Source organism: Scomber scombrus, chromosome 23, assembly GCF_963691925.1.
Source record: "Scomber scombrus chromosome 23, fScoSco1.1, whole genome shotgun sequence".
NCBI lineage: Eukaryota > Metazoa > Chordata > Actinopteri > Scombriformes > Scombridae > Scomber > Scomber scombrus.
The window spans coordinates 18,996,251-19,021,980 of NC_084992.1; the positions used below are offsets into that span (position 1 = coordinate 18,996,251).

General features: G+C 40.8%; 2 protein-coding genes across 2 annotated transcripts in view; both read left to right on the forward strand.

Moving 5' to 3' along the window:
* The first annotated feature begins 2,453 nt into the window (after nt 1-2,453).
* haus4 (HAUS augmin-like complex, subunit 4) lies at nt 2,454-7,794 on the forward strand. The gene is made up of 9 exons (XM_062445059.1): nt 2,454-2,606; nt 2,827-2,966; nt 5,307-5,438; nt 5,650-5,790; nt 6,008-6,104; nt 6,210-6,355; nt 6,580-6,710; nt 7,000-7,068; nt 7,231-7,794. Exons 1-9 carry the CDS (start codon nt 2,540-2,542, stop codon nt 7,415-7,417), a joined length of 1,110 nt encoding a protein of 369 aa, XP_062301043.1. The 5' UTR covers nt 2,454-2,539; the 3' UTR covers nt 7,418-7,794.
* Nucleotides 7,795-9,626: 1,832 nt separating this feature from the next.
* The window catches only part of dock11 (dedicator of cytokinesis 11), a 65,906-nt gene continuing 49,802 nt past the window's right edge, over nt 9,627-25,730 (forward strand). The window contains exons 1-10 of the mRNA XM_062444327.1: nt 9,627-9,861; nt 16,521-16,637; nt 18,298-18,387; nt 19,460-19,542; nt 20,208-20,274; nt 21,802-21,897; nt 22,385-22,519; nt 23,317-23,500; nt 24,396-24,475; nt 25,480-25,563. Of these exons, the coding sequence (XP_062300311.1) occupies nt 9,757-9,861; nt 16,521-16,637; nt 18,298-18,387; nt 19,460-19,542; nt 20,208-20,274; nt 21,802-21,897; nt 22,385-22,519; nt 23,317-23,500; nt 24,396-24,475; nt 25,480-25,563 (1,041 nt within the window). The 5' untranslated portion in view covers nt 9,627-9,756. The remainder of the gene's footprint in view (nt 9,862-16,520; nt 16,638-18,297; nt 18,388-19,459; nt 19,543-20,207; nt 20,275-21,801; nt 21,898-22,384; nt 22,520-23,316; nt 23,501-24,395; nt 24,476-25,479; nt 25,564-25,730) is intronic.

Genomic DNA, 25,730 nt, shown 5'->3' on the forward strand with positions numbered 1-25,730 from the left:
TATCTCTTGTCAATTATAATCCTGCACAAATTGACTGGCTCCCACATCTAATTTTGCCCACTCATTGATGAATGAGGACCACCAGCCATTGTGTAAACAGCACACTAGTGAAGTTACTACACATATTATTTACCAAGCAACACTTACATCACATGGTGGAGGCACACATCTAGAAACTGGAAGAGAGGAGAAAACACTGGATTAGGATTTTCTTATATATTTATTGTCACAATTTGTCACCTTGTCTAGACCAAAGAATAAAAATGATGAGTAAAGAAGTATGTAACCGTGTGGGCAAAGTTAGGTAAGGGTATGGTTACAAAGCACCAGGAATGCAGCACCAAGAAGACCAGATATGGTCAAAGACTGTTGCGAGGAAACAGCTGTGAGAAGCACACATAAGAGGCCAGAGGTCATGGTAGAAAGCTGAACAGTGCAGGAATACTCACAATTGCGGAACTCCAGATTTAACATAGATAGGACATATTAACAGAAACTGGATTTGCTCAATCAATTGTTTTATTTCTAACCAGTTTTGTGGAGAATTTTGACACAAAAGACAAAAATTGTGCATCATGAAGGAGGAAAAAAAGAGGCTCAGAATAGATATGATTGACAATAAAAGATAGGTGAGTGCTTTTGAGCAGCCAGAAACCCCAACAAATGACAAGGCATGTTGTGTAATCTCTTCTCAACTTTCAAGTACTGAAGAAGTCATTATGTCAGTTGCGAGCCATAATCATCCACCTACCTGACTAACCCCCTGCCAGTGAAGCTCTAGCAGAGTTCACTTGTAGCACAGTATTGCCACTTGACTTTGAATTGATTTTCTTTGCCACGGCAGCAAAGGCAGAAAAAAAATCAAACAAATCTGGCACACAAAACCAAATAGAGAGGAATATAACAACTTGGCATTGGCGTTTATTTAAACAAAAAAAGATTTCTTCTTGCAAAATCACATCTGCCTGAAAGTCTAACAAGCTCTGGTAAAACACATTAGCTCCACTGCTGCTGGCAAGAAAATATCACGTCTATGATGATGATGTTGAGGTTTATGAGAACGCTGACCAGCATCAACAAATGGCAACAGGAACCATCTCCATGAATAAACAAAAACAAGCCACAAAACACCCACTATGACAATTAAACTCGGTCCAGCTTGAGGTATAATGTAAAGAAAAAATGGCATATCACACGCTTTGATTACAACACTGGCGCCACAAGACTGATGTTCTCAAACATCTCCAATCATGTGGATTATTTTTGTAGTTAAATGCTCCTTTGTTTTATCTTATTTTGGAACTGCAATGTCTAAACTACACATCAGGACCTTAATTTGCCTGTAGGCTTGTTTTCATTTCCAAAATTCCAAGAGTCCATCTTTTAAGACTGAATTTACATAATATTGGTCCCTGGTCAAAACAGTTCAACATTGCATATCTGTCAACTTCAACCCTAGAGCCACTGGATCTATTGTAAGACTTTTACCTCACACAGGTGGGACACATTGACATTAACAGCCGTGACCACATGGATGAGAGCAACAGTGTGTGTTTTCACCACCTCACCAGGAGCATAGATGTCCAGTGTCCTCTCCTTATCATTGCGACACTGATACATACAACAAGGTGATTTTGATCATAAACACATACAAGCACATCATCAAAAGGTCTTCTCAGCTTTGAGACACGCTGGCATTTTCTAGAATCAGCGATCCCAGAACTGGCATGACGCAGGATTTAGCGCTTGCGTTATGTATGAAATTCATTCACACTATGGAGAATGTATGTTTGAGGGCTGCCTGGTGTAACATTAGTGCATGCCTTACCTCTTCTCAAGTGCTTATGATTGTGAGAAGTGCAGAGAATTCATGGACACATGAAGGCTATTTCCAACCCTTGATAATGACATAAGATACTTTGTGTGTGTGAAGATAAAAGGTCTCTTGCTCTGTCAGTTCTAAATTAAGCCTAACACTCATTAATACACCATTCATAATTCATTTCTGTGGCTTATAGCGTTACAACAACACTGCTATAATTCGCCTTTATTCCATCCACTATGAAACCCCTGACTCGGTTAATTGGAATTATTATTATAAATTAGGCATATTTCATGTTTTTGGCATCTAATTCTAATGCCTTTCACTTGTTTTCAGTCTTTAAGTGAACTTTTCTGACACTTTTTTAAACCCCCGAACGCTATTTAAAATTACTTCTATATAAAAACACATTAAAAAAACTGCACAATTAATATATTATTATATTTTAAAATTAATATGATTTATCTCATGTTGTTAACAATGTATAATGTATATTAATTAGGCATATACAGCTTTCGCGGATTGGCAGAACGCAGCTTGATCACATGGGTCAGTTAACCAATAGGAGCGCTCCCGACAAAGGCGCGCTGCTTGAATCAGGAAGTAGATCCGTTCATGTTGTGTCGTATTTTCCTTTCTGTTAGCGAGAAAAGTAAACTGACTAAACTGACTAAATTGACAACTTTCTAGGTTAATAAGGAGTATCATTTAGTCGAAATGTCTGCTGGTGCAGAGTCTACAAACGTTTCATCGCTTGGGAAGGGAGACAGTTTGCATCAACAGGGTAAGAAAACATGTTTATGTTAACTTGCTATGATAAAAGACAGGAATGGTGGCTTATGACCTACTTTATTTCAGCAAAATGAATGTCCTATATAACAAATGTAATACTTTTTGGGTTAATGTAAAAGTTTAAGGTCACATTTGTAGTGTTGAATCTCCTCCGGACAGTCATTGATATCGTTTTACATCACTTACTGTACATTTTCTGTCCTCCCACCCAGTTCTGGCCTCATTCCCATTGTGTGACATGACAGAGGAGGACCTGACACAGAACCCTCAGTTGTGTAAACTCCTGGCCACCCTGGCGCAACATGTGGACCAAACTGGACTCACTGTCTCATTGAAAACAGAGCTGGAAAAGGTATCAGCAGACACTGTGCTCACACCATCAATATCTTCCACATTTGACATACAAGCTCATTGCAATGCATGGTGCAGTGAATAATAATAACACATATGGAATCGTGTAGTAAACAGAAAAGTGTTAAACAAACCAAAGTATGTTTCATATTTTAGATTCCTCAAAATAGCCACCATTTGCCTAGATGGCAGATATGCACACTATTGGCAATATTTTATAGTTACATAGCCTTGTGGTATGTTTTGGGTCAGTGGGGCTCATTCACAAACAGTGCATACACACAAATCTGTACTTAGACCCTGATCCTATATACTACTCAGATACATAATGGTTGTAAATATATAGGTTTGAGTTCAAAAGAGAAGGATGACAAACGAACATGGCAAAAATGGTAAACAGTACCTGCTAAACATCAGCATGTTAATGTTGTCATAGAACCCCATTCATAAACAGTGTATGCACAAATCTGTGCTTAATCCATGCGTATGAACACTTTAAGAAAAACCCAGGATTCGTCAGTATGCTCTCACCTGAATTTATTGTTGCTCTTTGAACAAATTTAGAAATGCCTTAGACCATGTATATGTTCAAATAATAAATGTCCTATGGTCTTTAAAAGCTGATTTAGTCAATATTTGTTCAGTGTAAACAGTATATTAGAACCACAATTATTTAAAAAAAAAAAATGACTGGGCCTAAATATACATTTAGAAGTGTGGAATTGCTAATAATACACAGTTTCTTTAAGACTTTAAATCATCATCATACATATAATGAAATTATTAATATATCAAAATGGCGTTCTCACTTTTAGATGACAGCAGCTTATATATGAGAATTTCCATATTGTGTGACAGTGATTAATTGCATTTCACCAGCAGTAAGGTTATTCTACATTTTTACCATCATGCTCCTCTTTGTAATGAGTGACAGTGCTCTCCACTGCTGCAGCGCTCCAACAGAGCTGTCCTTATATAGAGAAACAGAAAGGCTGGTTGGTGTGCACATGGCATGAATCAGACGGTAACAAAGTAAGAACATTTCATGCAGATATTAATGAATGAGGCACACAGTCCCACTAAGCACAAACTGTGTGTCGCTACAGAATGTTGTGGCAGCATGCTGGTTAAATGTGCCAAGAATCCTGAATAAATCATAAGCAGTGTTACCAGCAAAGCCCCCCCAAGGCATCACGCCTTTTCCTCCATGCTCCACGGTGGAAACCACACGTGCAGATACAAGCCGTTCACCTTCTGTGTGTCTCACAAACACACGGTGGCTGCAACCAGAAATTTCAAGTTTGAACTCAGCAGACCAAAGTACAGATTTCCACTGGTCTAATGTCAATTCCTAAGCAATTGTCTTCTTCTTAGTGGTTTGTCTCAGGAGTGGTTTCTTAGCAGCACTTCAACTATAAAAGCCTGATTCACGCAGTGTCCTCCTAACAGCTGGTGTTGAGATGTGTGTGCTACTTGATCTGTAGGAAGCATTAATGCTTTAATCAGAGGTGTTGTTAATTGGTGATATCTGAGGCCAGTAACTGTAATGAACTTCTCCTCTGCAGTCTGCAGTAGAGATAACTCTTGGACTTCTTTTCCTGGGACGGTCCTCGTGAGAGTTTCATCATAGTGTTTGATGGTGTAGCCCACTGCACTTGAAGCAACTTTCAAACTTGTTGAAATGATCTGGATTGACTGACCTTCATGTCTCAAAGTAATGAGGACTGTCATTTCTCTTTTCTTTGTTGAGCCGTTCTCACCATATACTGGATAACTACAGCAGAACAGGGTTATTTGCTGCATACCAACACTACCTCGACACAACGCAAAACATATTAAGAAGGCAAGAAGTTCCTCCACTAATTAACTTTTGATTAATGAGCTTCCCTGCTAATTGAAAACCATTCAGTGTGACAACTTCATAAGCTGAGTGCAAAGTTATCATTAAAGCAAAACACTTTGAGGAAACTTAAAATATGGAACATATTTTGGTTTGGTTTGTTTGCAGCATAATTCTTTATGTGTTATTTTATAGTTTTGGTGTTTTCAGTTTTGTTCTACAATGTATAAAATAGAAGATTGTAGAAAACAAAGATAGTAAATATAGAAAATAATGAAAAACCCTTGAATGAGTAGGTGTGTCCAAACTTCTTACTGGCACTGTATATACTTGTTGGATTGAAGTTATTGATATTCAATTACACTGTAAGTAGTCTATGACTTACTGACCTCTACTGGCAACCAATACGAATTACAGTAACATGGATTTCTCTTCCTGCACATACCTGAGTGTAAGTTTTTGGTATCTTAAGTGCTTATACATGTGTCTGCTCCTCTCCAGGCTGAGCAGAGACTGCAGAGCCAGAGGCGTCTCTGGCTGCGATCTGAGAGCCTCCACAAAGGCCTGCAGGAAATGATCCAGGACCACTGTGTCAGGAAACAACATGCCACTGTACCGCCTGACCAGAACATGGTACACTTTACATACAGTAGTACTCATTCACACATTCCACAAATGCACAAACAGCTGTCAGTGAATCATTGCAAGATATAATTTTGGTCAGTAAAGCTTCACTTAATGACTTCCCCTGCACATAGTTAGCTCTAAAGGCACTCATTTCACAAAATATAAACATACACAATAACTGTCATGTATCATTTGTTTTGGTTGTGTGTGTGTGTAGTTTTACGCGACGATGGAGAAGTGTCTCCTGGTGGCTCAGTGTGTCAAACAGCTGGATCCAAGTAGCACCACCGACCAGGACCAGCCCTCTATCCTGGGCCTGAACCCCCATCAGGTGATGGAGCTCATGCCATTGGAGAAGGTGAGTCATAAATATACATACATTCTTGGAGGTAAGTTACAGCCTTTCGGTGTTAAAGTATTATGTATGTGTGGATTTGTATAACCTAACTGAAATTAGTTTTGGTCTCACAGCGAAATATGGATAGTGATTTAAAAAAGCACAAAAATAAAACCTTTTTATATTGTCAATACAAGATGTGAGTTTTGCCTCTCAATGCTGTATTTACATTTGCCAGAATGTGAAAAGAATGAAACAGAGTCTACCCAGAGAGCTGGAGAAACATCTCAAGAAAAAGTGTCTGAGCCTCCTCTCCTACTACCAACCTGAATGTGGTACAGTCTCTAAACACTTTTCTTTCTACCCTTAAACCTCCTCATTCACCTTTTCTAACCTTCTACATAAGAATGATGACCAGGATGTTTTTGTGCCATCTCCAGAGAATGAAAGTGAGGGTCTGAAGAACAGCAAGTTGTCTCATCTGTCTTCCCTACTGGACAAAGAGAAGAAAAGAGCGGAGAGTTTAAAAGAGACCTGTCGGGAAAACACAGTTCTCCTGCAAAGACAGGCGCAGCTCTACCTCTCTGTAAGTAAACCTAATAAATGCCCTCTGCTTCTGTAGGGTTATCAAATAGGTGAGCATTCTGTGTTTCTGTGCACAGTTTAAAGAAGGTCACTGGCTGGAAATAGATTCCCAACTGAAATCCTAAAAATAAAAAGATCAAAATAGTACTTGCCATAAATGTGGAATATTTTGCCTTCTGCTTTTTCTCTCTCCTCTGTCTGACTGACTTGCGGTTCCATGTGCAGGAGCTGCTTAAATGCATTCAGCTTCTGCAGTCTCTCATCCTGGACCACAGGCTGAGGATCCAGTCAGACTTGGACAGGAAGAAGTTGGATTACTCTGAAAGCAAATGTGAATTAGTCATACAGAAGATCAAGTAAGGAGCTTTTAATTGGTTGTATGTATAAATAAATTTGACACTACACACTTCCAGGCATTTTGGCAGTTGTTCAAAGTAATGTGACAAGAAAACTTCCCAATCGGCTAAATACTGTGAGTTCTAATTATTTTGGACTGTTAGAATATTTATTTTAAAAGCTTGTTTCAGCTGGTGTATATGATTGTATGTAATGCCAAACTATCAGCATTTCTAGTATAGTCATTCTTCAAAAGAATAAAAGTGTAAAGCATGTGTTATTTTCTGTTTTTCTCCTCTTCTTTTAAAGGACTGAGATGGTGGAAATCCAGCTGGACACATACACAGCCGACGCAATACCTGCTCATAAAAAAATAAGGCAAGAGACTATTTTCAGAAGGGCAACTCACTCTCACTAGTGTTTGTCATTTAAATGCTCTTGGTGTTTGAACGGTAATTTCTGGATCCAAGCTTTCAGAAAAGTGATAGAAACAACTATTGCTGAATCTAACATGCTGTTCTTTTTGCACTTCGACTGCAGGGGGATACTGGAGTCTGAGCTAAAAGCCTGCCAGGTGGAGAAGCAGTCTACAGAGTTAAAACTAGCCTCCTTTGAGATTTTGGGAAAGGAGTTTGAGGCCCTCGCTGAGGAGTACAGCAAATTAAGGCAGGAGATCGAAGTGAAAAACTGGGCTATGAAGGAACTCACCATGTACAATAACAAATGAAGATCATATCTGATGTAGAAGCCAGCCGGTCCCTTTTCTCAGTGTGTGATGGCTCACAGTGATATGCTGGCATTTGGATAGTAACTATGTAGCACATTCAGCAGAGAGAGAGGGCTAACTGAACGCTCCTCTTAAGAGTTCATAACTTTAACATGCTTAAATCACTTCAATATCATCGCCATGGTAATCAGCATTTCTGCTCTCCTCGTTTTGTTTAAACAAGAACCTGTTTAGGATCAAGGTTCTTTTGTAGTATTTACAGTACATTTGCATCTTAAGATGAGGAGTGGCGGTCAACTTTAGCTATCTTGCGTGTGGCTACATGCTCAATTTGAATTTCTTTCTAGGTAAGATTAAAGAGGTGAGGATCATTTTATTCATAATGACTTTAATTCATAAGTTCACTGCAGTCCAAGTTGTGAAGTTATATTTATGTATAAATGTCATTCTTATTAAACCTTACCTCACGTTATATATTGCAATGTAACCATGGGAGAAAATAAACAAAAATGAAAACACATCATCAGCTGCAGTCTGTGTACCACTAATGTCCTTTATTAACATAGCTTGCTCCTCTGAGCTCACAACTGATCTCATTAAGTCATGTGATTGGAATAATGTAAACAAACAGGTTCACCCATGTAAGCAGCCTCCTTTCAATCCTTCTTGTCATGTTTTTTGGTATATATTTATAGTGTATTTGGTAAATACCTGAACTATAAACCTTAACTTGAAACAAAATCATTAAAAACAAAACCAATACTACCACTTTCCAATGTCTACCCAATTAATTCCATCTTTCATTTCTTCATGGATTCCTTTTTAAATTAAAAGACATTTACATGAGTTACAAAGCAGGAGACATACAGTACATGAACTGAAGAAGAAGCTTTAAGATTAAACAACATGCAAACGTTGCAAAAGGGATTGCAACTCTATGTAATGGTTATTCTATTTATTTGGTGCAGCAGACCAATGGTAACGATACTAAGAAAATGAGAAAAATAAAATAGTAAATACCTGCAGAGCGCTACATCTTCCACAAGATGGCAGTATAGGAGGGCATATCAAGTCAAATACTGACTCATAACTTTAAGTACTTTTGTAATTTTAACTCAAATTAAAGTTAAATAAGTCATTATAACATTGTTTTAAGGAGATTCTATTATTTGCATTTATTACCTATAGATTGTTTTTGTCATTGACCTGAAAGCGGAATTTGTACAAACTAATTGTCTATACTGCCATATATTTTACACTACAGTAGACCTGCAATTAGTCTGTACTTGTTTGTAGTGTCATTCATCAGAAGACTATTCATTTAAGTTTCCCGTGTGTTCTACTGAATAATTGTGTCCTACAAAAAAAATGTGGGGTTATTATTTCAAAATTAGTAAAAACAAATTGTGGATTACACCTTTAAAGTAACGAAAAAATAACTAAATAAACTCATTAAAAAATGTCACAGTGTATATATAGGTCTCACTTATTTGTATGGCTGGGCAATATATCAATATCATGATATGAGACTAGATGTCTTCTTAGGTTTTGGATATCATATAATACTCATATGGTATAAATTTAGTCTTCCGGGTTTTAAAGGCTACGTTACAGTAAAGTCATGTAATTTAGACAGTTGTAGCTGTTCTAATATTTGCCTTTACCCACTGGGTCATTATATCCACATTATTGATGATTATTAAAAATATCATTGTGTAAATATTTTGTGAAAGCATAAATAATCACTCCTACAATGTTATCCCAGTATTGATATTGATTGTGTTATTTGACTTTGTCCATAACACCCAGTCCTATACCTACTTGTATTTGTATAATTGTGACTATATATTTGCGACAAAATCAACATTTTTCTGTTTATGTAAATGTTTTAGTTGTAATGTTTTTTTTCATTTCATACTTGCTTTGTCATTGTAAACGTCTGCCACGCCAATAACCATGAACTCAATCAAATTAAACAGTAACGCTCACTCATTGTCTTCGTTACATAGACGATCTTTGTTAAAAAATCCACTCCACTGAGGAGAGACGGAAAGCGCGTACGAGTGACGCATCACGACTATTACACCCTCTCTGCTCTCCTCTCATCACTATCATCACCAGCACCAGCAGCAGCGGCAGCAGCAGCAGCGGCCCCGCCTCGCTAAGCGAACCTCTGGCTGCTTCATCCCCCTCACCTCCCTCCTCCCCTACCCTTCCAAACACACAACCCACATCTGGCTGTCACACACAACAGCAGTAGCCGCCGCTCCGTCCTGTATCCCCGGCATGCTCACATTCACACCGGGACACACAAAGTGGATTTTAACCGTCGCGACATCATGTCTGAGGTACGGAAATTCACGAAGAGGTTAAGCAAACCTGGGACGGCCGCGGAAGTCAGACAGAGCGTGTCGGAGGCTGTGAAGAGCTCCGTGGACCTTGTGGTGAGCAGAGCTTTCAATGTTGTCTATGACCCGGCGGCGGTCATTTTTTAGCTAACGGGAGAATGTAACCAAACCTCCACTCCTCTCTACCTTACAAGAAGAAAAACACATTTTCTCCTCTTTTATTTACCTCCACACTCTATTTATATTCTCTTCCTCCAGTTTTCAACACTGCTTCTACGTATAAATACACTAAAACATTATTTTTTCATAGCGGCATTGCCTGTGTGTAGTCTGTGTTGCGTTTAAAGACATGGTCATTATCAAGCCGTTATATAGGCTATTATATATGAATTGAACTCCCACATGCTGGCCCGCTTTTCCTAAATGACCGGCGTTATAAAATAGTGTGACATTGTGCACAAGAGCACATGGGTTTTTCAGTCTTCTGCGGCTCCTTTTGTGTGCTGGCGGATGAGGAGCAGTGCCAGTTGGACAGCTGCAGCATGGCTTCTCTGTATGTGTGTGTCTGTGTGTGTGTGTGTGTTTTTATTCCTGCTGGAAGTAGCCACATCATGCAATTAGATGAGGTTATAAATGATGAATATGTATAATGCAGAGTGTGCTAATTACTTTTTTAAAAGGTTATTATTATTGTCTCTGTTTGTATGAATAGCTTTGGGGTTTGGGACAGACTGCAATAATGAGGGATTAGGCGCAGTGGCTTGAGATGAATAGGTTTTTTAGAATACTGCTGATACAGCATTTGCGTGTGTGTATGAGTGTCCATGGTGTGTGTGTGTGTGTGTGTGTGTGTGTTTCGTTTCAGTATGTCAATGGCGACATTTGTCTTGAGATGATCAGTGTTATCAGTGCAGATTGAGGTCGGCCCTGCTTTGTTCTAACTGAAGTCATCTGGTAACTTGTTCACTTTCTCATGATGTGACAGTGACACATTGCAACTTCAACCCAAAACACAACAGTCATACATCTTTGGCTGTTTAGAGTAGTGGTTCTCAAACTTTTTCACATCAGGAACCCCTGAACTAAACAAATTAGACCCCAGTTGATACGATTTTGTCCCAGTTTTTGCTTGTAGATGTTTTCTTTCCTCCTAAATGTATCCCATAGTCATTCATCCTGTCATTCACTCCCTTGAACCCCCTCAGGGACCCCCTAGAGTTCCCCACTTTGTAAAAATAAATCCTGATTTATAGAGTTGAGCCAGATGAGTTTACATCAGAGATAAACCCTTGTTCCTGAGGGATTCATTTAGGCTTTAGTCTTATGATGATCATCTTGAGGAGTGTGACGCAAAGAGGTCGCCAGCGTAATAATCTTGTGATAAGGTTCAGATGCAAAAGTGCGTGTTTCTTCTTGTTTTTGTCGAAAAGTGTTATATGTGTGCTCTGTTGTCTCTTTGTTTTTTTTCTCCCCTTCTCTTAAGAGTAGCAGGTTCTGGCTGCTCATTTCAGGGAGCGACGGTTGGCTATGCAACTGAGAACAAATGCTGTTTTGTGGAAGTTGCGCAGCCCTGCGTTCCTCTGGCATGGGGGGATTCCCTCAGGCATGTTGCGACCATGCTTGTGTCTGTGTGTTCAGTCTTGTCTTCTTCATCGATATAATCAACCCCTCTTTAAAAAAAATCTTCCTTTCTATATCTCTAGTTCCTCGATATTATAAGCTTCAATTGTTTTGAAGCTGAAAGTGAGAAAAAAGAGCAGAATGTGGAATTTTTTTTTTCTACCCTGGGGACAATTGGTGTGAAGTTGCTTCCTGGGAATTGCCATTAGCAGATACGTCAGTGAAACAACTCTTCTTTGCATTCATAAAAAGCCATGCAGAAAAAACCCTTAATCAAGTCTGCATCTGCCTGTGTTTAGAGCTCTATTACATAGAAATGGCTGAAACTCAATGGACAGTAATTGTCATCGTAATGATAGAAGAGACCAGTCTATTTCCGATAGAGAACTAACTTTAATCTAAATAGGCCAATTCTGTCTGCTTTGTGTCTCTCTGGTGTTTCACATGAAGCATTCTATCAGTCCAGCTCATAACAAAAACATCATTTTCACTTTGAATACAGTTAAGAGTTGCCACATGTTAGTTCCAGCTTATCTGATGACCCCGAAGGCTCACATAAGGACTGATTACTGACCTGTAATGACACTGCACAGATGTGTCATTAACTACTAAACTCTAGCGAATAGGGAGTAATTAATTTCAGCTCACGTAAAGCGTCTAGTTTAGTGTATATGCATATGACAGAGGCAAACACAGCTGTAAATAATAACCTAATTATAATATCTGCGTGGCCTTACAGTGATTGACTGGACTCGTTAAGATTATTAATTGCAGCTGTGCTCACTCGTCCTGCTATAAGTCAAAAAGGTGCATGAATCTGACTCATTTGGGAACTTGTAAAGGAAAACAACACTTTACTACTTTGGACTTGCTATTGAGATTGTGGTTTGATAAGATTTAGGAGGGGGGGGGGGGGGGGGGGGGCATGAGTGTGTGGTTCCCAAACTTGGGCTCAGGACCCCTACAAGCAGTCGCAAGCTGAGGTAGGAAATGAGAACAATCCACATTCTGCTGCTTAAAATTTAATTTATTTTGCTATAATCTGAAATACTGTGGCTTTGCTCTTTCATGCCTTCAAAAAATTGTGTTGAAACAATTATGAGATGGTAAAATCACTCACTCTTTTCACAAGCAGAAAAGGTTGGGACCCGCTGGTGTAGAGGAATGCACTGCTGGCTGCATGAGTCTTTAAATGTATCTTTGGTATACAATGGAAAATATGTATTAAAAGCACTGCAATCATAAATAAGAATATGGGCTAGGGTTATGGTTAGGGAATTGCAAACAGCTGTTATCTAAGATGTATCTTTGTATCCCTAATGTGAAATTCTGCATGATTGGATTCCTGTTAAAGGGTTACTACGCTTTTTTTGGGAGTAGATGGAGAATACTTATTATTCTAATGAGTCTTCTTCTTCCCTCACTGAGCCGCAATGTGTCTGTGCTGCTCACACATACACACAGATTGTAGCACTTAGTGGGGTCAGCGGTGGGACAGTGGAGCTGCCTTATACAGTACGGACCCTCATGTCAGCGTTTGAGCTCATCTGCAGTGTATAAAACCTAAGCTTTCCCCTAGCCAGCGCGATAAAATCCACCTGGTCGTATTGGAGGCCCGAGCCGCTTTACATCAGCTGGACTGGTAATGGGACGCAGACATCTGGAAATGCATCATCATAGCCCCCCCCCCTGGAGGCACATTAGGAGTTAGTGCTCAGCGATTGGTGTTTGAGTGATCTAGAGCCAGAGAGGAGAAAGTGCACAGCATAAATAGAGGGATGGGAAAGTTTATCGAAGGCTTACGTCACACACGCACAGTTACACCCAAAATGTTAAGCCATGTCCTTTAAATTGTTGTAGCATCTTCTTTCTCTTTCTCAATTTGTAAGCCTGCTTGTGCCTGGCTGTCCCAAGAAAGCAGAACTCTCTCTTTTGCTTCCTCTCTCTCTCTCTCTCTCTCTCTCTCTCTCTCTCTCTCTCTCTCTCTCTCTCTCTCTCTCTCCTCTCTCTCTCTCTCTCTCTCTCTCTCTCTCTCTCTCTCTCTCTCTCTCTCTCTCTCTCTCCTCTCTCCCTCTCTCCCCCCTTGTCTGTGTAACATGATCAGCGTTGCAGTCGAGTATGTATGTGCGCCCCTGAACGGTTGCCTGTGACTTGTGGCGCTGCGGTTCGAGCTTGTTGCACATGACAGGAAGCGTAGCTGCTGCTTTAGGTGCAGGGGCGGCACGGCCATGTGTGTGTAATGCCTTCTGCAGACTTGTGAGAGTTGCTGCTGCTTGCTGCCCAAGCGGTGGGCTCGGCAGATATTCGCAGAAATTCAGTGCCAGCTTTCATCGTGGCAGACAGGCTATCATCAGGGGATAGAAGCTTTTTTAGTTAGAGTACTGGTTTAAAATATGTAGGATGTGTGTGTGTGTGTGTGTGTGTGTGTGTGGGAGACCCAGGAAGTCAGGGTCTGGTGGAAAAATGTGCAGAGAGCAAATACATGTAACCAACTCATTGCGCTGGCCAAATGATTGGTTAGAGAACATGGAAAAGGAGAACGCTGTGTTTCCCTTACTGGCTTGTGCACAGATACCAGAATGTTTAAGAGGTGGGGGGGGGGGATTGTTTAAACCCACAGAAATTTCTATTTTAAATTCCAGTGGAGCCCTAAAAGTTTCCAATGATATCAAATACAGCTTAATTATTGGTGGAAAGGTGTATAAAATCATGCAGAAGATATGTAGACAAGCCAATTCATACTCAAACCTTTCTCCAATGCAAAAACCTATATATTTGAAAAGGGTTAACCGGCCATATAAAGTTGCACTTCTCAGAAAGATGTCAACCTAGATAAGAGCTGGTGTTTAGAATAGCTGCACATGTAAGATACACAGAGAGGGGAGAAGCAGCAAGCAGCATGCAGCAGGAACTACCGCGTTAACTTTATTAGTGGCTGTCTGGCTCGGCCCCGCTCCTGCAGCGCTGCAGTAGGAAAACAATGCTCAGCATCTCAGCTGCAGCGACGCTTAAATGGAAATATGACGGAGCACGAGAGGGGAAAATCACTCACACGTAGTCTCCCAGCTGTAAGGCATAGACAGGAGTCCCCCTCCTCCCTCCTCCTCCTCTTCCTCCTCCTCCTCCTCCCTCTTCCACTCCCTACTGTGCTTGTTAACTCAGTGGCTGCCCTGCACACACTGTATTGCCCTGCAGACTCGGTGGCAGTGGCTCAGTAATGTAGCACACAAGCTGATCAAATCCATACAACCCTCTTTTTCTCTCTCCGCTCGCTTGCTTCCAAACGGTCCTTAGCTTATTGGCTAAGCTAGACATCACCATCTTCACCGCTTAGCTTGAGCTTAAAGTGCCACTTTCTTCAAATTAATTCAGAATCTCTCCGAGTGGTTTAGGTTTATGCTTGTGATCACATCTTGACCTAGTTGTAGAAGGCTAGGTTTAGCCCGTAGGCCGCTTTAAAACATAACAGGGAGGCTGATTTTCTTTCTTTCTTTTTTAAATTTTTTCGTTATATATCATCCACTTCTCTATGAAACTCAAAACAGGAAGTTGTGATAGGGCACATGATATTTTTTGTGTTTTGTTTCTTTATTACGTAGGTTTCTGTCAGGCAGAAGAGCTGTACTAACACATTTATAAAGTCAGGGAGTGATGTCCTGCACTGCTTTTGTCTCACCTTCTTTGCCCTTTCTATCTTTGCCTTCTTTGCCATTCGCCTTTCTGTCTTTCTGTCTTTCTGTCTTTCTGTCTTTCTGTCTTTCTGTCTTTCTGTCTTTCTTTCTTTCTTTCATCCACCCACAATTTTCTGAGCAACTGTTTCCCTGCATGGTGACACTCCTCTGAACTTTGTGGTCTGATCTCTTGTGGCTGTACTCTCGTATGAGTGGTGAAAAGTTCTGGGGGTGAACGTTTAACTTGAAATCTGAACTCAAATAGCAGGGGGACGTGGACCCTGCCAGAGCCACAGTAAAGACACAATTATCAGTTATCATGAGATCAAACAGAAGCAGCTTCTGGGCCTGGATCTATCATACGGGGCAATCTGGGCAAGTGCCCTGGGGACCCTGATCAGGAAGGGGCCCTCTGTGATGGGTAAAATGAGTAAAAAACTAAATATTATTATTATTTTTTTTGGTTGGACTCCACAGAAATAAACACACTCTCTTGATGTTGATAGTTATTGTTGCTTTCATGCGAAGAAAATCAAGTCTCATGATTGGCTGTTTCATTTCTAATTTTGACTGCTGGGCAGGTGATGATAGGTCAGCAGGTCACACTGCACTGTGGTTAGTTTGTATCAGCTGGGGTGAGGGAAAAATGACCACGTAGAGAATGGATAGTGTCAGCTGTAACCAAAAGTTCAGTGAGGAAGCCAAAAGAAAGAAGGAAGAGAAAGAAGCGACTGTAATAATAAATACAAAAACACATATTTGCAGTGAGGGGGCTGTCAGTGCTCTATTTGATGAGTTTGTGAAGGAGTTGGACTTTTAGTCTTTTATCTCTGACTTTGCAAAGAAATGGCAAGAAAGAAGAACCTTTAATGGTAAGAACCATTCTTTGGTGAATGCATTTAGTTGTGTTATGTGTTGTGATTGACCAGATAATGTTACCTGGTTACTTGTGGTGTGATGCTGCTATAGGCCTATGTGTGGGAGTTGATTTGTCAAGTGCATTACATGTTGGCTTCTGCAGTGTTTGAAGTTGCCTCACTCACTTAGTGACTTTTATTTTGAAACCAGTATTACCATGGTCTTGTGCCACACACTGCCTTCAGATGATTTAATCCACTGTATCCCTGCCTTGTGATTTGTGAGTGAAATGGCAGTATTTATTTCAGCACAGGGTTTATTGAAGTGTAGCCAGATCTGCTTCCAGATCAGCTCCACTACTTATTGAGCTTTTGACCAACAGGTGTGTGATTTGACGTGTCAGCTTGCCTGGAAGCTCAAAATAATGAAGGTGGTGATTTTAATGGCCAGGTTGGGTAACATCTGGTGGTTGTGATTTGTTGCGATGGTGTGAGGGCCCGTGAGCGTCAGTGCCGAGGGCCCCCTTGGGGGGTACTAATCCAGCCTTGAGCATCTTGTTTTATTTGTAACTACATGTACGGGTGTCCTTTCTATCTTCCCTCTCAGGAGCAGCCAAAGATCATTGAACCACTGGACTATGAAACTGTGGTGTTTCAGAGAAAGGCTCAGATCCACAGCGACCCCTATCGAGACCTGCTGCTCTGCCCGGTCGACGATGTCTCGGTAAGTCCTCTCTCATCAGTTCTCCGCAGTGCTCTCTGGGACTGGCTCTCATCCAGGTCACCACTCTCATCAACAGTCTCAACCCAAAGAGCTGGGTAGTGTCCCAGCTGCCTTCTGCAGCACTTATTTGTCATCACGTAATTAGAAATTCAGTTTATGTTGTAATGTACTGGCTGTCACATGAGATATAATGGATGTGTTTGTCATTGTACAAACTATCTGTGGGAAAAGCTTTGAAGCTGTATGGTAGAGCCCAACCAATATAAGAGTTTAAAGCCAACATTGAAACCATTATTTGAGTAAATCTTATAATATATCAGCCGATATTCCCTCTTTGACATCAACACACACCATACATTTTTGATAAGCATCCCTTACTTTTGCTCTTTAAAGAATTGTAGCCAAGATATGTACAGAGCAGGACATTTTGCAGTTGAATTGCTGTCTGTCTGGTCAGTGTACGAGCTGTCTCTGAATGATCTCAAACATATTTGCAGCATTTGTAAACTGCAATTTCTGGTTATTATTGGCAACATATATCTGCAGCAAACTAACAAGGGCTGATGTATTGGCCCAGCCAGTTTATTATTTGGGCTCTACTGTACAGAATGGGAACATGTCATAATGTAATGTCTAGTTTTGGCCATCGTTTTTATCACGATCACCAAAGTGAGACTCTGATGATCAGGCAGGTTTTAAATAAACCTCCAGATTAACGTTTTTTAGTTTTTTAGAAAATAACGTTGAACTGTCGTATCATGACCTAAATTGTCTGTTTCAAACATCCACCACAGATTTCCTATGTGGTGATGCATTATAATTTCAGAGGTGGCCCCGATTTAACCTCCAAATAAAATGGTTTATCTGGCTAAACCCTTGGCGTGTTGACAACTTGCCTAGCTCAATTTTCTTGCACTGCCCTACATCTCAGTATTTACTTTTCATGAGTACAGATTCAGAACTAATAGAAGGATAGAGATGATAAAATGACCAAAAAAGCCGATTTGAGATAAACCGAATATTTGCTTTAAATAACTCACATAAAAATCAACATTCTGTATAGAAAAGAGCCTTTTTAGTGTTGTTCTTGTAAATTTGTGAAGTTGAATGCACTGCTAATTTACCAGTACTGGAATCAGCTCTGCAGCCTGTAATTTAAAGCCTATTACAAATCTTGCACTCAAGACACCTGCACTGAGAGTTTCACTCTAAACTGTCTGAGTCAAACGAGAACAAAGAGGTGTAAAACATTACTTTTTAAAGAAAGGTTTCCCATCATTAATCACTGTTCAAACACACCAGCCTCAGTTTATTTACGGGTCAGTCCAAGGAGCCTGATCAGTCAAATACCATCCAGCCAGCTACCTCTGCTCTGTATTTATTGGTGCTGCCTCAAACACATGTGGTTTTGTTTAGAGGCGTGTCTCGCTCCGTGTCTACTTTTTTTCCTGAGAGAATCTGTTGACACTCATCTGTTTCTTTGTGTCTGTGCCTTCTGTTTTCTCTCATGGCTCTCTCTCTCTATCTGCTCTCACACTCACTTTCCCCTTCGCCTGTTCCTTCTCGTTGTTTGCGGTTTTTCTGCCCTGCTACCATTTGATGAGAAAATAAACCGTCACTGCTGGTGTGTGTCTCATTGTGTTTGTATGCGTGCATGCAGGAGTCCCAGATCTCCCGGCAAAGGAGGACTGTTGTGCCCTCGGTCCCCCAGAATGCTGAGCGTGACGCCAGGAGTCTGTTTGCCAAAGAGGTACGGTAACCCATCAGTCCCATGTGTGTGTCTTCTTCATATCTCGTTGTGTCCACTTTTTTTTGAGGGGGCTGCTAACGAAGTTCTGCTAATTAAATGAGGAACATGTTTCATTTCCTGCTAATTCTTCATAATAAAATATGCAGCAGTAAAGCAGGAAACGGTGGGTTTGTATCAGCAGTAACATAACACGACTGATACAGGTGCTCCATGGCAGGCTTCCTGAAGCTGGCCAATCAGAAAATAATGGGCTTGAGAGGGTGACCTTAAAGAGACAGGAGCTAAAATGGCCTGTTTCAGACAGAAGCTGAACTGAGGGGCTGCATTTAGAGCCAGTATAAGATAAATAAGGGTTTTTTAAAACTGTGAATCGTGCAAAGCTTCTCTAGTGGAGAATAAAATAAAAATAAAAATATAGAGCTGGAAATGAGCATAATAGATCCCCTTATTAAATCTCATCATGAAAAAAAATACCTTATTTCATGATGAGATTAAACAGCTCTAAGTGCCAGCTGTAAACACATGCTGAACTGATGAGATATTGTATTTAGCAATGAAAAGCAGACTTTTCTGGCAAGTTATGGACATACTCTGCCAGGCTCTAAATCTGTGTTCCTCAGCCAGCTCTCAGGACTATGATATAGCACGGAAACAACTGTCACAGGAATTGTTAAAAACAGATCCAGGCTTACTCAGCATCTATGCAACAAAGATCCATTCAGTTGATTTAATTGAAAATTTCTGCTCGCAGTTACACTGGATAAAAAAGCAATATGTACAATGAAAACCATCTTGAATACGACCAAATAGAAGTCATGAAAGGGTAAATGGTGATGTTTTTTTTCTTCTTTTTTTTCTGGCATGTCAGAGTTCATAAATGAATAATACTGAACTGGAATTTTCTCTCATGAAATACCCCAAAATAGGGAACCGAGCACTGCTTGTGAGTCACAGTCAGAGGAAAGAGCTGTATGCTGCGTTAGGTCACTTTCCTGGCATGACATGGTTTTTTATATTTGAGTGTGTGTCTGCTGTTCCTAATCCAGCTTTTCTGTGTTGACCTGTTTGGCAGTGTATCAAGATGTACAACACCGACTGGCATGTAATCAACTACAAATATGAGGCTTACTCTGGTGACTTCCGCATGTTGCCAAGGTAAGGAAGATGAGAAAAAAAAACAACTGATGGAAAATGAGTTAGAAATGGAGTTCGGATGTGTGGAACATTTAGAGGTTGGGGCTCAGAATTTGTGCAAAACAACATTCTTTAGTGCCAAATATGCAACATGTACAAGGGATTTACTCTGCTCACATGGGTCTGTCGGATGACGACGTGCAACAAATCACTGTCCCTGTGTATTAATAAATACAGCTCTGATGCTTTAGCAGAATAGAGGAAATACGGCATAAAAATTGAAATACCTACACAGAGTTCAGACAGATTTTCCTCTAAAACTCAACAGGTGCGGTCCAGATGTTTCGAATTAATATCTCAATAATGATAAAGCTCCCTAAGAAAATTACTTTTGTCAACGCAACCTGCACTTGAACCATAAACTGGAGTGAAAGTGATGTATGTGTAGCAGCATTCCCCAGATAACCTTGGACAATGTGGCACAAGATTTACTGACCCACATAAAACATATATATAGTAAAGAAGTGAAAATGAGTAAGTCAGGCTGTTGTTTTTGTTGCATGCTTTGACAAAAGTAAAGATATTTTCTAGACATACTGTAGCAGACCTCACCACTTGGGGAAATACAGTAGAGAAGGGGCTGATTTATTGAGCACCTCTGACCCTCTCTCACTATCTTTTCAAAGCAAAGGCCTGAAGACAGACAAGCTGCCAGCTCACACGTTCGAGATCGATGAAGACGCCAAAGACGAGGTGAGTAGAGTAGAGAGGCCCGAGCGCTGTTGCATCGCAGACATCGATCACTGCATGGGAGGATGAGTGCTATGCTTATTGACTCACTGGGCCCTTTATGGACAGATTGCGCCACGCTTACGCACAGCGCTTTGTGATGCGCTACAAAACACCCGGCTTGGAAATTAAAATGATCCCTTTAATCTTTTTCAGTCAATGGAGATCAGATGCAAAACTGGCTCATTCATCATGAGATATAAGCAAGGGAAAGAAGCCGTTCCCAGCGCGGACGTTTATTAAAGTAGGAATTGTGCTGGATAGATTCCCGGTGACTTATGAGCCGTTAGTCCTTTAGTCCGCCTAGCAGAGTGGCCCCACAGAGACTGAGAGTGCGGGGCGGCGAAACGAGAAGCCTTATACGTCCTATAAATAGCTCCAATCGATCCTCCGCCCCACTACTCTCTGGCAGGATGCGGATAAACTTAGACAGAGAAAGGGTTTAATTGAAGGAAAAGAAATGGTGCTGTTCTACCGTGATGGGAAAGGCGGGGAGTAGATGGCTCTTCTTCCCAAAATGGCCCATGCAACCGTTACATTACCTCTGCATTATCATTTGTGGCTGAGATGGCCTGTCTTTGTAGTTAAGTGGCCAGTAAGAGAAAACCAAGAGAAAACACACGTATACACTTAAGGCAAAGCACACAATCCTTATATGTTATCAATCTTCAATCAATCAATTTTATATCTGCTAGGAAAAGTGATTGATTTCCTACGTCCTTTATATAACCTTTTATGTCTCCCTGCAGGGCCATAACAGTAAATCAATAATAATGCAATCAGGGACATTAGGGGATAGGTGACAATGCTAAGTACAGTACCATTGGTGATATGAGACAGGGTGTGGTGAGGTGTGTAAGTGTGGCAATTGGCTATTGTGTGTGTGTGTGTGTGTGTGTGTGTGTGTGTGAGGGAAGGATGGACTTGTGCAGGCTGAGCGAGGACAGCTGCCAGCCAATTAGATTACAGGACGAAGCTGGAGAGAATGGGAGGACAGAACACAGCTTCAATGTTATTAGGCTTGTTTCAGTCGTACGCACGCACACACACATACACACACATCTGCCCACAGTCAATTTCATGATAATTTCATAACAGCATGTCATTAAAGCTTACATTAGTTAATAGGGCCTCCTTGTGCTATACTTTGAGTTTTTCCACGTGGCCGGATACATTACTGCAGAGTGCTCACTATGAGACCATTCCCATGTGATCTGTGCTTGTGTTTTCTGTGATGGTGATGAACAGCCCCGTGATAGTTATGAGATAGAAAGGCTGTACTGACAGAATCTGCGGCTCAATTATAATCAGCACTTTATGGGAAACCAAAATAAATTCCCCTGATAAGCTGATCTGGTGTGTGATTAAAGTTTATAAGACTTTTTTCACTGTCTAGAACTACACTGACTATTGTAATATTCAGAATGTAAGAAGAATGAACCTGTATAATAAAGTCTGTCTTGATTGATTAACAATGTTTGTGTGTGTCAGGACACGGCGTCACTGTGCTCCCAGAGGGGAGGCATCATGAAGCAGGGCTGGCTTCAGAAAGCCAACATCAACAGCAGCCTGTCTGTCTCCATGAGGGTAAGTCAGCACCAGACCTCCTTGTCTGTTATTCATACAACATAACAACAACAACATGCAAAACCAGGTAGACATGGCAACTTTTCCAACTTCCTCATGGATGATCCCCCACTGAAACTACAGTAACTCTTTGTATTCTGTGTTACTCTGTTATATATTACAATCAAGAATGTTTACATCATTAACTACAACCACTGTCACATAAGAACTGACATGTATAATATTACAGGGGAGGAATGAGGCATAAAAAATTAAGGAAACAGTGGTTAGAAACAAGTAATTAAAGATCTTACAATTAGATTTGAATACATTGAAATCAAGTATACTGTAAAAATAAACACAAATCAAAACAGTGCAGCATCTTTCCTCCAATCAGGAAATCATGTGAACAGAGCAGTATTAATCTACGCAACAGCAGATGTGTTTATAATCTGTTATGCTAAGCTATAAATCGTCCTGACTTGCTTTTCATTACAATAAAATGCAGGTGTTCAAACGGAGGTACTTCTACCTGTCCCAGCTCCCCGACGGCTCCTACATCCTCAACTCCTACAAGGATGAGAAGAACTGCAAGGACACCAAAGGATCCATCTACCTGGATTCCTGCATAGACGTCATTCAGGTATGCAGGGCTGGAATAAAAAAATCAAAGAAACATCAAATGCACAGTTGAGAAGAGCAGCAGCAGCATCCCTTCTTCAGCTTGACCACCTATTAAGCTCTCATGTTGTTACGTTTAACTGAACTCATTTCGGTGCACTTCCTCCTGCACTCACTGTGAGTTTTTAAGTCCCTGGCATGAGCTCCCACCCTTGTGAAAGTCAGTGTGTTTCCTGCTCTCACCATGCTCCAGAGGCTTTTAGCTGCTTCGATTGGACAGATTTACAGCATTCCTTTGACTCGGGCCTAAAAGTCCGGTTCTAGCAGATTATGAGTGGCGGCTGTTGGCTGGCACCGGCTGGTACCTCATTCAGGTTCGCAGTGGCTGGAGAGGCTGCCAGGAAGCTTTCAGATTGATGAACACAGTGGGGAGATGAATGGGGCGGGGAAGAGCGAAGAAACTCGTTCTGGCCAGTGGGTTTAATGTGAAAGCTTGGAGAGCCTGTTTGCCTGTTTGCCATGCACAGCTGCTTTTACTTAATTTCAGAGATAGAATATATTTTATAAAGCTTTAGAAAGGATTGTTTGAATACATCAGAAAGCCTAAGAAGCACTGTGATGTTCATTAGAGGAATTATATATGTGCATTAGCTAAAAGTGATTTAAGATCCTGCTTTGTTGCCCCAAATAAACAACAGCAATCATCTCATTACCACAAATAAAGAATGTTCTTTTATCCACTGTTAGTTTATTGTTTGGGAAAGAAAATGAAAAAGAAAACTACAAAAATCCCAAACATAAAAATCCCTCCGTCCTCAGAGCCCTAAGATGCGACGTAACGGCTTCGAGCTGAAGATGCAAGACCGCTACAGCCACTTCCTGGCTGCTGACAGCGAAGCAGAGATGGAGGAGTGGGTGGTCACGCTGAAGCAGGCCCTGCAGAGCAGCAGCGAGGCCGGCCAGGACAGGAGGAATGGCGTTGAGTCACTGGACTGTGCCCTGGGTGAGATTTAACTACATCTAAAAAGTAACCCGACTGAAAAATGACTGTAAACTCATTCATGTAGCTATGATACTAATACTAGCATGTTTAAACAGAACCTTTTAGCCTACAGTAAAGTTAGCCAGGGTTACAGTAATCCCTCTCCCTGACAGTCCAAACAGAACTCCCTCCACATATTACAATTTAATTCTGAGCCCCCGTGTTATGACACTTTAATGGCTTCCATATTACAGTGATACATAGGCATTAAATAGACTTAACACGAACCCTTGCATTTCCTGCCAGTAGAGCGACAGGAGTGATAATCTTGCCGTAAATTTTAAAAGACATTCAGCTGTGCAGGTAAATCAAAGCTGAAGAATCTGCAGATGTTTTCAGTGTTTCGGCCTTTAGTTTCATTCAGGAGTGTTTCTTTAGGGGGCAGATGTGGTGAATCGTTGAATCGTTGCTTGTCCTGAACTGTGGAGAAACAATAGCAGTTTTGTGCAGTTTGCATATCTCTTGCCAGCATCTGAGTGCTTTTTTGTTGTTGTTGTTGTTGTATAATAATATACTCTCTGCAGAATATTCCATTGAAACACAATATTCTAGCTCGGTCACGAATCTCCCAGATACTGATAAGACACTTCAGAAAGATGGAGGAGCAGACAGAGTTCACTCAGTCCATCATCTGTCACCTGGGAGCAGAGTAATAAATTGGCCTCTTTAATTCAGCCAGTAAACTGTAGGATATGAGTTTGTCCTTCTGGGAAGAAAAAGCCACAAAAGGGAAGCTGTCAGGGAAACATTACGTTTTATTTGGGTCTGATTCACAATAGCGTGATTTGTCATGACTTGTGTTTCTGTGCATTTCCTCTAAATTTATTCATGTATTCAACTTGTCTTGTCCAATCAGATGATGATACCTCGAGCCAAGGTAAAGGTGAGAGCCTGCTGGAGAGCCTGGGGAGGAGCTTACACCCAGAACTCGTAAAGGTAATGCACTTACTAATCACAGACTGAACGCTTTTAACTATGAAGCTGCAGATGGTAAAATGTTTCTCATGTCAAAAGAAAAAGCCTGAACTTCTGCACCAGGCCGCATTATGTTTATAAATGTCATACATGATTTATAAATGATCTATTTTTTTTCCTTGGAAGAGCTCTCCAAGCACAGCTCTTTTGTTTCCCGTATAGTATTTGAGTTTTCTGAGCCTGAGAACATGAGTGTTTACTCCACAGAGGCTGCGTTGCTTTAATGTATCTATAAACCCAGAGCTACACACAGCCAACAAAGCCTTCTGTGCTCTCTGCTGCTCGTTTCACTGCGTTTGCTCCGGGGCCGCTCCAGCACAGCTCTTCCCTCCCCGTGCAAAAGATCAGTTGTCTGCAGGCTGGACAGTGTGAGTGAGAGCAGAAACAAGGGGAGGAGGAGAAGAGAAGAGAGGAAGGGAGATGGATAAAGAGTCTTTACGTGACCTGAGGGTTTGATGTGTTTGTCTCTGTCAGATTGCCCTTTCTTTCTCCTTCTGTCTGGGTCTGCTGGGCTGCCTGTTTCTCCTTCTCTGTCTTCCCCTGTGTCTGAATTCTTGTTGGTTTACCAGCAGGCAACTCACTGAACACACTGTTTAGGGCCATTATAGTCTGAGATACTACTCTTTGAAACCAGTTGCCATTTTCCCACTTCTCTAAAATGCTTCAGCTTTTCATCACTGTCTTTCAGTCACACATAGATATGTTTTTGCTGTGGGTGAGAAAAAATCCTAGATAATGATAAAGAACTACAATAGAGCTTCAACTCTATATATACAAAAAGCAGACATCAGCCTAATACAATCATTTAAAACTAAAAGGCATCATATGATTTAAAAATAGCAAGAGTAATGGGTTAGAGAGTATTGATGAAGACATTACATACATTTAAAATAAATCAATCTCTAATCTCTTTCCTGACATATTATTGGATTTAACCCACATCCTTGTGCTGTGTGTGTTTGCAGTACGGCAGAGAGACAGACCAGCTCAATAGGATGAACAGGAATGACGGCAGACAAAAGCTTTTCTCTCTGGACCCCGAGACACAGGTATAGAAGATGCTTCTTTGAACATTTTGTTGTATCATGATTTATTTATTTCTGTATTGATTCATGCTATTGAATTTCTCTTCCCTCTTCCACCATTTCCACTGTTTCCCTCTCTGTTATCCTCTTCCTCTACATACGTCTCCTCGCTCCCCTCTCTACTGTCCGCC

Excerpts from the sequence above, each read along its gene's own strand:
- haus4 (XM_062445059.1), top strand. The coding sequence starts at position 2,540 with ATGTCTGCTGGTGCAGAGTCTACAAACGTTTCATCGCTTGGGAAGGGA. Across the intron at positions 6,105-6,209 it reads CTACTACCAACCTGAATGTG|AGAATGAAAGTGAGGGTCTG; the intron begins GTACAGTCTCTA and ends TGCCATCTCCAG. Across the intron at positions 7,069-7,230 it reads CCTGCTCATAAAAAAATAAG|GGGGATACTGGAGTCTGAGC; the intron begins GCAAGAGACTAT and ends CTTCGACTGCAG.